Source organism: Jaculus jaculus, chromosome 14 (assembly GCF_020740685.1).
Source record: "Jaculus jaculus isolate mJacJac1 chromosome 14, mJacJac1.mat.Y.cur, whole genome shotgun sequence".
In the NCBI taxonomy this organism is placed as follows: Eukaryota; Metazoa; Chordata; class Mammalia; order Rodentia; family Dipodidae; genus Jaculus; species Jaculus jaculus.
Window position 1 is genome coordinate 57,140,889 of NC_059115.1, and position 12,697 is coordinate 57,153,585.

At 40.2% G+C, this 12,697-nt stretch overlaps 1 protein-coding gene across 3 annotated transcripts in view; it reads right to left on the bottom strand.

Annotated features, from left to right (window-relative positions):
* The window catches only part of Tnpo1 (transportin 1), a 98,504-nt gene that overhangs the window by 55,271 nt on the left and 30,536 nt on the right, over window positions 1-12,697 (bottom strand). For 2 of the 3 annotated variants that reach the window (XM_045133232.1, XR_006633406.1), the window contains exons 2-4: window positions 12,068-12,181; window positions 9,206-9,281; window positions 4,998-5,147 (exon numbers count right to left, since the gene is read on the bottom strand). In XM_045133232.1, the coding sequence (XP_044989167.1) occupies window positions 4,998-5,147; window positions 9,206-9,281; window positions 12,068-12,181 (340 nt within the window). Of the gene's footprint in view, window positions 1-4,997; window positions 5,148-9,205; window positions 9,282-12,067; window positions 12,182-12,290; window positions 12,416-12,697 lie in introns of those variants that run through there. The other variant, XM_045133233.1, reaches the window with a different exon arrangement.

Below are 12,697 nucleotides of genomic sequence, written 5' to 3' on the forward strand. Positions count from 1 at the left end.
GCAGTGTGAGAGACGTTGGTATACCTGTTCTCTATCTGTCTCTCTCTCAAAGAAAAAAAAATTAAAGCAAACAAAAAAGAACCTGAGCAGAAGAGAAGAGCCATGAGAAAAAAATTAAATAAAACAAGTAGAGGGACTCCACCTCCAAAGAAACCAAACATGTTTTATTTACATAAGACTACACAAACAATAATTAATATGAACCATACAAAATCTACAACTTGACATTAACAGTTGACTGACATAACTTCTGCTCATGAAATATTCAACAAAGTGTCCAGACAGGCCACATGATCTTAAATACTCTTGAAAAATGTCTCCTAATCCTTAGAATAGTTACAAAAATAAAAACTGACAGAAATTCTTTGCATTTTGAACTATGAGACCTGGGCATGGTGGATTACCCCTGTACCGCACTAGGGAAGCAGAAAGAGTTCAAGGTAATCCTGAGCTACATGACAACTTGTCTTGTAACATGATTGGTATGCTTGACAATACCTACTAAAATTCTTAAGTGTTTACAGAACAATTCTGCCCAATAATGCCACCTGTATGATTAATTAATCCTACACAAACATACCTGGAAGTGTATAAGCATACATAAAAGAACAGTCTCTAAAATAGTAAAATACTAAACAGGCTACACATTCTTTAATGAGATGAAACTATCTTCCATATGTATTTCTTTGACAAGAGTCTCAATGCCATGAAGAAAAAAATGACACGGACATGTTAGCTCAACCTTTTAATCCCAGCACTCTGGAGGTTGAAGTAGGAGACTTATCATGAATTCCTGGTCAACCTGGGCTAGACTGAGACTTTGCCTCAAAAATAAATGAATAACAGTGCCAGGGTTGAGATGTCGTCCAGTGAGTTGTTGGCAGGGAGGTCCCTGATGCCCCTAAAACATTATAGGCCATTGCCACCAGGATAGATGGTAAGACCCTATTGCAGCAGACTCCATATACTTGGGCTGCAAGGCCACTGAGATATCCTGCTGGAGCTGAGCTGATAACCTCCTCCATGTAGACCAGCTGACAGAAAGATGGAGGAAGCCATTCTGCATGAAGTTCAATGGGAGAGAGAGAAATCACCAGTGAAGATACTCAACAGCCAGCCAAGCCAAATGAGCCAACGGGTACAATAGTGGCATGTCTGTCATGGTGTAAACCAACTGCCCTCTAATTGGACTGGAGGCGCACTCCATGGGAGAGAATACATCTCTGATACTGAAAACTTAAGCAGAGGTAGTCATGAGCCCTAGGGATGTAACCTTTGCCACTGTCTGGCTAAATTTATATACTATGCTTATCAAACTGTCCAGTAAGCACTTCTCTTAATGTTCATACCCTTATATTAATGCTACTCTCACTTTTGGTAGAGAATCTTCTCTTTTCAGATGGTGGTGACCTTGGGATGACTCAGAAGGTATCAGGGTGCTGGAAAGAAGCGACAGGAGTGCTCAGCCCTACAATATCTCTATCACACCTTCCAAGGCTCAGGGTCCATTGCAGAAGAGGTGGCAGAAAGAATGTAAGAGCCAAAGGAAGGGTAGGACTCCTTACAATGTGCTCCTCCAGACACAAAATGGCCTGGATATCCATGACCTCACAGTGCCTGACACTACCTACACATTAAGACCATCATAATAGGAGGAAAAGATCATGACATCAAAATAAAAGAGACTGATTGAGAGGGGAAGGTATATGATGGAGAATAGAATTTCAAAGGGGAAAGTGGGGGGAGGGAGGGCATTACCATGGGATATTTTTATAATCATGGAAGTTGTTAATACTTGAAAAGGAAAAAAAATGAATAAAAATTGTAAAAATTAAACTTGGCCTTCATGATGTCCTCATAATAACAAGATGATGACATCAAAATAAAAAGAGACACTAAAGGAGGGAGGGGATATTATGAAGAGCAGAGTTGTGAAGGGCAAAGTGGGGGGGGGGAGGAAATTATCATCATTGTTTAGAGTATAGAAGTTGTAAATAGAAAAAAATTAATGGGTGAAATAAGCACATGCCTGTAGCTCTAGCTACTCAGCAGAATGAGGTAAGAGAATAGCAAAATCTCATATCAAAATTAATAAAAAAAATCCCAAAGTTGCAAATTTAGTTTTCTTTTTTTGTTTTTCAAGGTAGGGTTTCACTCTAGTCCAGGCTGAGCTGGAATTTATTATGTAGTCTCAGGGTGGCCTAAACTCATGGTGATCCTCCTACTTCTGCCTCCCAAGTGCTGGGATTGAAGGCGTGCACCACTAATCCCATCCAAATTTAGTTTTATGTCAGAAATATTAATTATAATATTCATTAAGTCCTTAATTAAAAGTATTCTACTAGGTGCTTAGGAAATTATACTTGACCCTCCATCTTTGGCAATGTCAGGAGACACTTTTGATTGGCACAATAGGGAGTGTGGCTGCTACTGGCATCCAGGAAACAGAAGCCAGGAATGCTGGTTAACAGCCTACAGTGCACATAATAGGACAGCCACAAAGAATTATTTACCCTACAATGTCAAGTGTTGAGGATGTAAAACCCTGGTCTAGACAAAAAGAATCTTGCAAAGTAGCAGTATAATATACACAGCATACATACACAAACATTATACATAAAAATTTTCCTTCATGGTTGATAAAAGTAAAAATATGGTCAGAAACCTATAAGTCATTTTAATTTATCTGCATGTGTGCACACATGTGTATAGGTGTATCAGAATCTCCTTTGGTAAGAAATGAACTCCAGATACATGTGCCACTTTGCATCTGGCTTCATGTGTATGCTAGAGAATTGAAGCTGGGCAGACATTCTTGTAAACAAGTGCCTTTAACCACTAAGCCACCTCTCCAGCACCTACTCAAAGTATTTTACTTACAAAAAATGTTTTCCTAACAGTGCTTTAAATTTTTTCTCATGTGAACTAAGATTAATTGATTAAAGAAACTTAAAAAACTAAACAAATACCAATCTTTGACAATAGTGTCAATTTTCCTGAAGCAAAAAAACCAGTAACTTGAGTAAAAAAAACCCAGTTCTGAAGTATTGTTTTGGATGAGCTCCTCCCAAATCAAGTACTTTAAAATAGTAAAACTGTGCTCTATGTGGATTTCTGTTTGATTTGAAATAGAAAAGGGTAGCACACATGTCCCCATTTTTTCTAGCAGCGTAGCGTTGGGAGAGTCTTACAAGGGTACACCAGGGTATATTAGACAAACCACGCATTTCCTTTGGTCAAGCTACAAATATTTCTATACAACAAAAGATTTCAATACTAATAATGGCACTCTTTAATATAAGAATGCCTGAAGTGGGCTGGAGAAATGGTTTAGCGGTTAAGCGCTTGCTTGTGTAGCCTAAGGATCCTGGTTCAAGGCTTGATTCCTCAGGACCCATGTTAGCCAGACACACAAGGGGGCAAACGTGTCTGGAGTTTGTTTGCAGTGGCCAGAGGCCCTGGTGCACCCATTCTCTCTCTATCTGCCTCTTTGTCTGTTGCTCTCAAATAAATAAATAAATAAATAAAAAACAAAAAGAATGCCTGAGGAGGAAATCAGAGAGCTTCTGTTTGATAAGACAGAAACAGTATGTCTCAAACTTAAGACACAATGTATCCTTTTTATTTTTTTTTTATTTTTTGGCTTTTCGAGGTAAGGTTTCACTCTAGCCCAGGCTGACCTGGAATTCACTATGGAGTCTCAGGGTGGCCCCGAACTCACGGGGATCGATCCTCCTACCTCTGGCTCCCAAGTGCTGGGATTAAAGGCGTGCACCACCATGCCCGGCTCACAATGTATCCTTTTTTTATGGGGGGGGGGTGGGTTTGAAAGAGACAGAGAGGGAGACAGAATGGGCGCACCTTTCAGCCACCATAAACTCCAGACATGTGTGTCCCTTGTGCGGAAATGCCAACACTGCACTCCTGCATCACATTGGCTTCTGGCTATTCATGGAATCGAGAGATTTGAACAAGCGTTGTCAGGCTTCATAGGCAAGTGCCTTAACCATTAAACTAAGCCATCTTTCCAGCCCACAATGTATTGGATTTTTTTTATTTTTTTGAGACATAGTCTCACTTTAGCCCAGGCTGACCTGGAATTTACTATGTTGTCTCAGGGTGGCTTCAAACTTATGGTGAATCCACCTAAACCTCTGCCTCTGAGTGCCTGGCTCAACAAAATAGCTTAATAAAAGAGTTTGGTTCATCTCATTGACTTCCATCCATTTAAACAACCTCATAGATTAATAGCAGCTTTCCAGGTCTTTGCAAAATACAGTTCCTTAAAGCTATGTTGACAGCCGGGTGTGGTAGCATACACCTTTAATCCCAGCACTTGAGAGGCAAAGGTAAGAAGATCGCTGTGAGTTCAAGGTCACTCTGAGACTACATACTGAATTCCAGGTCAGCCTGAGCTAGACTGAGACCCTATCTAAAAAAAAAAAAAGCTGTGCTGAATGGTAGCGAGTGGCTTCTCTGAAAGCCACCTATTTTCACAGCTCCCTTATTTCTGCTACCACCTGTGACATATGTGCTACCAATAGCCAGTTATATGCGCCCAGACTAATGTCTGCCTATTATAATGGTTTCAACATTACATAACCTAACAAAATGTTTTCTTTCCCTAAAAATAAGCTAAATGCTCTGAAGATAGAAGAAGAACTGTGGAAACAGAAAGGCTAATATTAGAAACAGAAGAAAAACCAATAAAAATTTAGTCCTATACTTTGATTGATGCTATAAAACAAAAAAATTTTCTTTAAGCCAGGAGTGGTGGCACGTGCCTTTAATCCCAGCACACAGGATGTAGAGGGAGGAGGATCGTTCAGAGTTGGAGGCCAGCCTGGGAGTACAGAGGGAGTTCCAGGTCAGTCTGGGCTACAGTGGGACACTGTCTCAAACAAGCAAGCAAACAAAAATTCCTGTGAAAATGATATCCCATCTCTAAAACTAATCACTTTACAAGTGGGATACGTAAAGATTTTGTAGCAACTTACCAACAGTGGCTCTGATTAGAGGAGACGAATCACCAATGTTATTTAAACATTCACTTTTAATAAAGTCTGTTACGCCATTTGGGAAGTTCTGGAAATGTGCTTTCACATTATTCTTCAAGATGAGACCACTCAGTGATCTTGTGGGTTCATCTACAATAAAACAATAATTGTATTTAAAGTAGCTTTCATTTAAAATGTACCAATAACAGGAACTTAAATGTATCTATATTCAAGGGTTGATTCCAACATTCAAATTTATTTTACCATATAAGTGGTTTTCAAACATTACAAATGATAAAAAAAAATCAGCTCTGTAATTTATAGATCAGGGTTTCTAAACTTTGGCATGACTGATATTTTATGGGTAATTCTCTGTGAGGTACTTCTTGATACATTTTAAAATGTTTAATGACATCTATGGCCATAGATGCCAGTGGCACCCTTCCAAGTCATGCCAACCCAAACTACTTTCAGACAATGCTCAATGTCTCTCCTCGAGGGAAAACTGCTTCTTGTTGGGAATCCCTAATTTAAAGAGTTAATTTGCCTTATATACGGCCACTATACTAAAGCCTTATTGTTAGCATCATAAATTTTGAAACATTAGTCACAAAAAATAATCAGTTGAAATGACTAAGCAAAAACATGGGACCAATTTCCAATTACTTAATGGCACATTTTTCACTTGTCAGTGCTGAAAAACGATTTAAAGCTAGAACTAACTTTAAAAGATACTTATAAACATTGTTAGTGCTACCAAACTGGTAACCCCCAAAACAAAATTAGCAACAGTTAATATCTGCTAAATGCTTGGAAGACTATGTGCTTTCCAAATGTTGTTGCATTTAATCCTTACCATTTTGTGAGACAGGTATTAAGCCTGCTGCACAAGAAAACTAAATAAATGACTTCAAGAAAGCACAGACACGCTGGAGAGATAGCTTAGCGGTTAAGCGCTTGCCTGTGAAGCCTAAAGAACCCAGATCAAGGCTTGATTCCCCAGGACCCACATTAGCCACATGCACAAGGGAGGCAGAGGTAGGAGGATCACCATGAGTTCAAAACCATCCTGAGACTACATAGTGAATTCTAGATCAGATTGGGCTAGAGTGAAACCCTACCTCGGAAAGCCTTAAAAAAAAAAAGCTCTTATGCTAAAATGCTACTACTGTAACACAACTGTTTGAACCACTTTATTAATAAGTAAATAAGATGGCTTGTTCTAGCTAGTATTAGTCTCCCATATTCTGACCAGCATTAAAATATTCAGAAAGAAAGCACACAAAGAAACAAGAGATTTTTCTGAACATACAACCTATACAGGTCACTATAGCAATATAATCTAAGAATTCTTATGTCACTATCTAAAAACTTCTTTCCACTTCCAATTATCGCTCATGTCAATGAATAACAGAGTCAAACAGGACATACTTCTAAAATTCTATGTTTATAAACTTCCATGAAGGCCAGCCTGGGTTACAGAGGAATATCCCATGAAAGAAAAGAAGGATGGATGGAAGGAAGGCTGCCATAAAAGAAATGAACAGTGAGATATTTAACTTTCTTAAGCAATAAGCTTGTTACATTAGCTCAATAATTTTAGTCTTATAATTATTTTACAAGGCATGCCTATTTACTACATTGTTTTATCATAAATATTATATGATGATGAGTTTTAATAAGCTGTAAAGCAAGATGAAACAATTTAAAAGTGTATTTTCTTAGTTTTATTTATTTTTTTCAAGGTAGGGTCTCATCTAGCTCAGGCTGACCTGGAATTCACTATGTAGTCTCAGGGTGGCCTCCAACTCTTAGTGATCCTCTTACCTCTGCCTCCCGAGTGCTGGGACTAAAGGCGTGTACCACCAAGCTTGGTTCAAAATCAATCTTAAAAAGCCACCAACTGGGCTGGAGAGATGGCTCAGTGGTTAAAGATGTTTGCTTACAAAGCCTGACAGCAGGGTGGGGGAAGGAGGTTCAATTCCCCAGTATCCAAATAAAGCCAGATACACAAAGAAGTACATGCATCTGGAGTCAGTCAGCAGCAGCAGGAAGACCTGGCATGTCCATTCTCTGCCCCCCCCCCCCCCAAAGCTACTATTTGACCACTCTCTAGCCTTTTTAATGATTAAAACTTAACCTCACTGGGTCAATTTGCTCATCTTTTACAGATGAAGCAACAGACCAGCTCTCCTCTGAAGCGTCTTGTGCACCTAGGACTTTATTCAGTGATCCAGAAATAAGATCAGCAAATAAGCATTTCACTTAAATATGAGACTTGTATTCTTTCTCTAATGGGGACAATCATAAAGGCAACATTAGGTTTTTTTTTTTTTGTTGTTGTTTTAAGGCAAAATTCCTGGGGTTAGATTGAGGAAATAAACATGTCAGCAGTATAAGGAGGAAAAAGGTGTTACACAAATATTAAACTCCTACTACAATCTTTAAAGAATTGTGCTTAAGGAACAGAAGAAATACATTTTAGGGTCAAGAAAATAAGAATAAATTCCTTTATAATATCTTCTGTGCTTATAGTTAATAGGTCCATGTGGGGGAACCTATTCCCTAATGCCATTATATGTATGTAATACATACATACATACATATTAAAGTACCTCATGTGGCAAGAAAACATTAATAAAGGCATATTAATACTTAACAATTTAATATTTGGAATTTAGAAAAAGAACAGAAGAATAGACAGGTTAGTAAATGTAATTAAATTTTTCAAGTAAAACAAACACAAAACAGAATCTTTTAAAAACAAAACAAAAATAAGTGCTTGTTTATTTTTGTGGTACTAGTGCTTCACGCATGCTATGAGCTACACTCCAGCTGCAGTGTGGATTACCAATTACGAACTACTGTGTGAGAAAAAACTGTATAATAAGAAACAGTATATTGTTAAGTATTTACTAAACCAGAATATTAATTATTGATTTTAAATATGCACTGAAAGAATTCATTTAAAACCTAGATTTTTTTTTTACTATATCCCTCAATCACAAATTTAAACCCACAGGATTAACTAGAAAATCATCTGAAAACAATTCAGAAGAATCAGTATAATATGTATGAATTATCAAAATCTAAACACAAGATTTGTAAGACTTTACTACCATTAACCTGCTAGAGGTTGGAGCTGAAATCTTATAGATGGTCTGGTTGTCTAACAGGCATTTTATAGCTGAAAGAAGCAAGAGAGGTTAATGACTTAGTGCCAATATAAACAAAACTTACTTCAAGTGCTGTGCTTTTACTATGACTTCTAAAACAATTACTGAATAAGGGATAGCATTTTGTTAATCTGAGTAGCCTCTATGTGTATGACTATGCCAGAAAGGGAATCCTCAACTTTGAAACAAGTTCCTGTGAACTTGTAAATTGTCTGACAGAGGTGGTACTCACTAAATACTTAGGAAGTTAAGTCTAGCAGAACGTGACATGTAAGAAACAACAGAGACCACATCTGAATATAGAACTTGGACTAGTTAGCTATAAAATATCACATAAGTAATTTACAATTAAAATTATACTAGCAGGCTAGAGGGATGGCTTAGTGATTAAGCTACTTGCCTGCAAAGCCAACGGACCCAGATTCAATTCCCCAGGGCCCATGTAAGCCAGATACGCAAGGTGGCGCATGTGTCTGGAGTCTGTTTGCGGTGGCTGAAGGCCATGGCATGCCAATTCTCTCTATCTGCCTTTCTGGCCCCCCATAAATAAAATAAATATTTAAATAAATTATAGTAGGTAATGATTTCAGTTGTTAAATAACTTTATAACAGTATATAAATAATAACACAGTTCAAGAGATTAACAAAAATCACCTTTGGGTGATATGTGATTTTTCATTTTGGCTATATGACTTTTCAGTTTTTCTACAATAAATGTATTCAGATTATTAAACACTGCATCTAGTCTGTATATTACAATAAATCAATCTTTGCTATATTCACGTACAAACAAGGAAACAAAACACTAAAGTGACTTTGTAATGCACTTTTCATTTGCAAAGAATAAAAGAACTTATATCCACATCCCATTAACAAGCAAATACTTATATTTGCAAATACTCTAGGACTGCACATCTGACATGCATTAGCCAGATGGCACTACAAAATGAAATCCTCTAAAAATAACAATTTCCAGTATCTCTGTAGTCTTAAACACACTTTTAATTAGTGATCAATCCAAACCCTACTTACCTTCAGATTTTAATTTTGTAAGAACAAAAATCAGGTAGTTGTTAAAATCTGGATACTGATTGAGTTGTTCCAGTTTCTAGAACAAACAGTAGTTAAGGAAAGGTTTCTGTGCAATTTAAGGAATCAAGCATTTTAAAATCTAAATCTAGAATTCTTTCTTTGATACTTTAAGGTTTCCATTTGTTACTAAGAATAAGGTGTGTTTATCAAATTGAACTAATGACAATTTCATTCAAAAATTGTCTTCTCTTTATGGATAAAATACTCTATCAATTACACTATGCTCAGTAAAGCAGATTTAAAAACAGAACCCTGAAGATTACAAGATTCTAAAACATTCTACTTAACCAAAAAAGCATTAAAGTACAAAACAAAATCTAAGAGCATCCTAAGGAAATGAAAAATCTTTTAGGGCTGAACTTTACAAAAATGTTGATGTACACACAAATCTATATTATCAAGTCAGAAATATATATTATAATGGTTCTATTCTACAATCACTCTTCCCCTAAAATCTAATGCGTGCAATAACACATGACTGGTAGGCAATAGTGATATAATGCTAATCTTTCAACCCCCGACTCTCAAGCTCCAATATGCTAGCCAACTTACATTATTATAGATAAAAATTTTTACCTTTATGAAGCAGACCTACATTTTAAAATCCATGACACACACATTATGTACACTAAATGAGTGATATTATATACCTGAATATCCTCAGAATGTCTAAGATCATAATGCAAATTCTAGTTAACTATACTCTTCAGTAAAACTCCAAAGTGCTCACAACTTTCAACAAGAAAAGCCCAGAGCAGGATGACTTGCTTCAGTGTGCTGATAATGCTACAAATTTTTGTTATTTTCTGACTAAGGCCCATTTTCATACAACCAGAGCTGTATCCATTTGTACTATTACATGTGTCTTTCAGAGTGCTCAAGCCTACATAGAATACTATCATAAAGATGCAAAAAACACCAAGGTTATCGCTACTTTGTAAGTAAAAACAAACAAACAAAAACCCTGCATGGGCTCAGAGGTTAAATGTGCCTGTGGATCTGGGTTCAATTTCCCAGTACCCCCCAAAAGCCAGACAAAGCAGTGCATGCATCTGGAGTTAGTTTGCAGTGGCAAGAGGCCCTGGCATGCCTAAATCTATTTCTGTATTTAAAATAAACAAATAAAGAATATATACATATATAACTGTGTATTTTTAGTTGAAATAGTTTTCTTCGCTCAGTAACAGCATTTTTTTGTTGTTGTTTTGTTTTTTAAGACAGGACCTTCCTTATGCAGCCCAAACTGACCACAAACTCATGGCATACTTGTCTCAGCCTCCCAAGTGCTGGGATTACAGTAATGGCACCATTACACATGGTACACTGTAAGCTGGGTGTGGTGGTGCACACCTTTCATCACAGCACTCGGAAGGCGGAGGTAGGAGGATCACCATGAGTTCCAGGCCACCCTGAGACTACATAGTGAATTCCAGGTCAGCCCGGACTACAGTGAAACCCCACCTCGGGAAGAAAAAAGAAAAAAAAAAAAAAAAGAATTAGATACATTGTGCTCCAGGTCCTACTGGACTGGCCCACATAAAATATTTGGCATATAAAACGTACTTAATAATACACAGTAAAACAAGAAATGAGGGTATACAGTGCTACGGATATTACAATCCAACTCTGTACTTGGTTAATTTAAGAAACTAATAATTGTGTCATTCAATGCCTACAACCATCAACCATCGAGCTATGAGAATACAAATTAAGACTAATAAAAGCTCCGAACTACTGTTCTTTCCTTAGTACCGGCAGTATTTAAACAAAATAGCTTTAGAGAAAGAAAAAAAATCAAAGCACATCTAAATTCCTATCTCCTCCATTTGCAAAGGCAGAAGCATATTAACCCAGTAGCTGGGTACGTTAAATCATCTATTGAGGGGCTTAGGTTACAGGAATGGGTACTTCTTTTTTATTTACTTGTATTATTAAATAACTACACCTCTATAGTGTTTGAAATTTTAATAAGTTCAAACACCATGAGTTTACCTACCAAATTCCATTAGGTAATTTTGGTGCTTACTGAGAACAAAAACCAAGAGACTTTTCTGCAAAAATAGCAAAAGTTTTTGAAAAATTAACTTCTTTAGGCTCAAAAGACAGGTGAGGGTGTCCTTTGCGGACCCCAGGGGTGCTCTGAATCGGTGTTCAGAGCCCCACAGTAGGCACCCGCCGCAAATTTATTTTCTGACCAAGGCCTTACAGCTCAGCTTCTCTACCTTTCCCGACACCCGGTGGCAGGCCAGAGGACCGCTACGCCGGCGGCTCGGGCACTTAGTAACTCACAGCGGCGTCAAGCACGGGCACAGCTGTACGGAGAGCCGCTCACCAGCGCGCCCCGAGCTCGCAACAGGTGTGCACGCGGCCCCCGGCCCACCTGTGGGGCCGCGGGCCTTTTAGGGAGCGGGCCTGGAGGAAGCGCCAAGCCCGGCCCCGCCGCGCCAGTTCAAACCCCGCGCCAGCTCCACCCCCGCCGGGCCGCGGAGCCCGGCGCTGGCCCACAGGGCGCCCCCCGCCCGCCCGCGGGTACATGGCGGGGCCTCGGCCGCTCCCCAGCCCTGGCAGGTCGGCCGCGGGCAGGCGGGCGGGCGAGGACGTGGCGGCCGCGCCGCGCACACGCCGCGATTTCGGGCGGCGGCCCGGAAGCCCACGCGGCGGCGCCCCGACCGGGCCGGGCCGGGAGGAGGCCTGGCGGCTGGCCGCGTGCGCGAGGCCGGGCCGGAGCCGGAGCCGGGGCTGCGGGGGAGGGGCGCGGACCCCGGCGCGGGCGCGCGGGCGGGCGGGAGGCCTCAAGGATACTTGTTGCACGGTCCTCTGGATGGTGGTGTCCGGGGACTGCGACTCCTTCAGCAGCTGCAGGATTTGCTGAAGCCCTTGCTCGTCAGGTTTCCACTCATACTCCATCTTGGTTTGCTGCAAAGAAAGCCAGACACAGGAAGAGACGACAAATGTTATCCCCGTGCACAGGCCCGCGGCGCCCGCCCGCGGCCCCGCCATCCCTCCCAGCTCCCCGCAGCCAGACCTGCCCGGGGCCCGAGGGAAGGACGGAGGGCGCGGAAGCAAGCCCGGCGGAACCTCTAGCTGCAGCTCGGCCGCCAACGTCTGCAGCTGCTGCCGCCGCGGCCGCCGAGCGCAAGGAGCCGACCCGACTGAGTCACCGCGAATTTGCAATCTGGCCCCAAGATCCGCTCGCGGGAGCCCCCTGGGTCCTAGTGCCACGGAGCTTCCTCCGCCCCATGGCTATCACAGACTCAGAGTAATCAACAGAAGTCAACGTCCTGACAAAACCCCCACCAAACACCTCAAGAAATCTACTTGTGCTAATTATTTGAAGTAAACTTGGTGGAATAACGAAGACCGGCATGGGAAAAAGCTGATAACCCTGACCGCTCAACAACAGGGAGAATAAAAATGCTTACAGTTTAATAC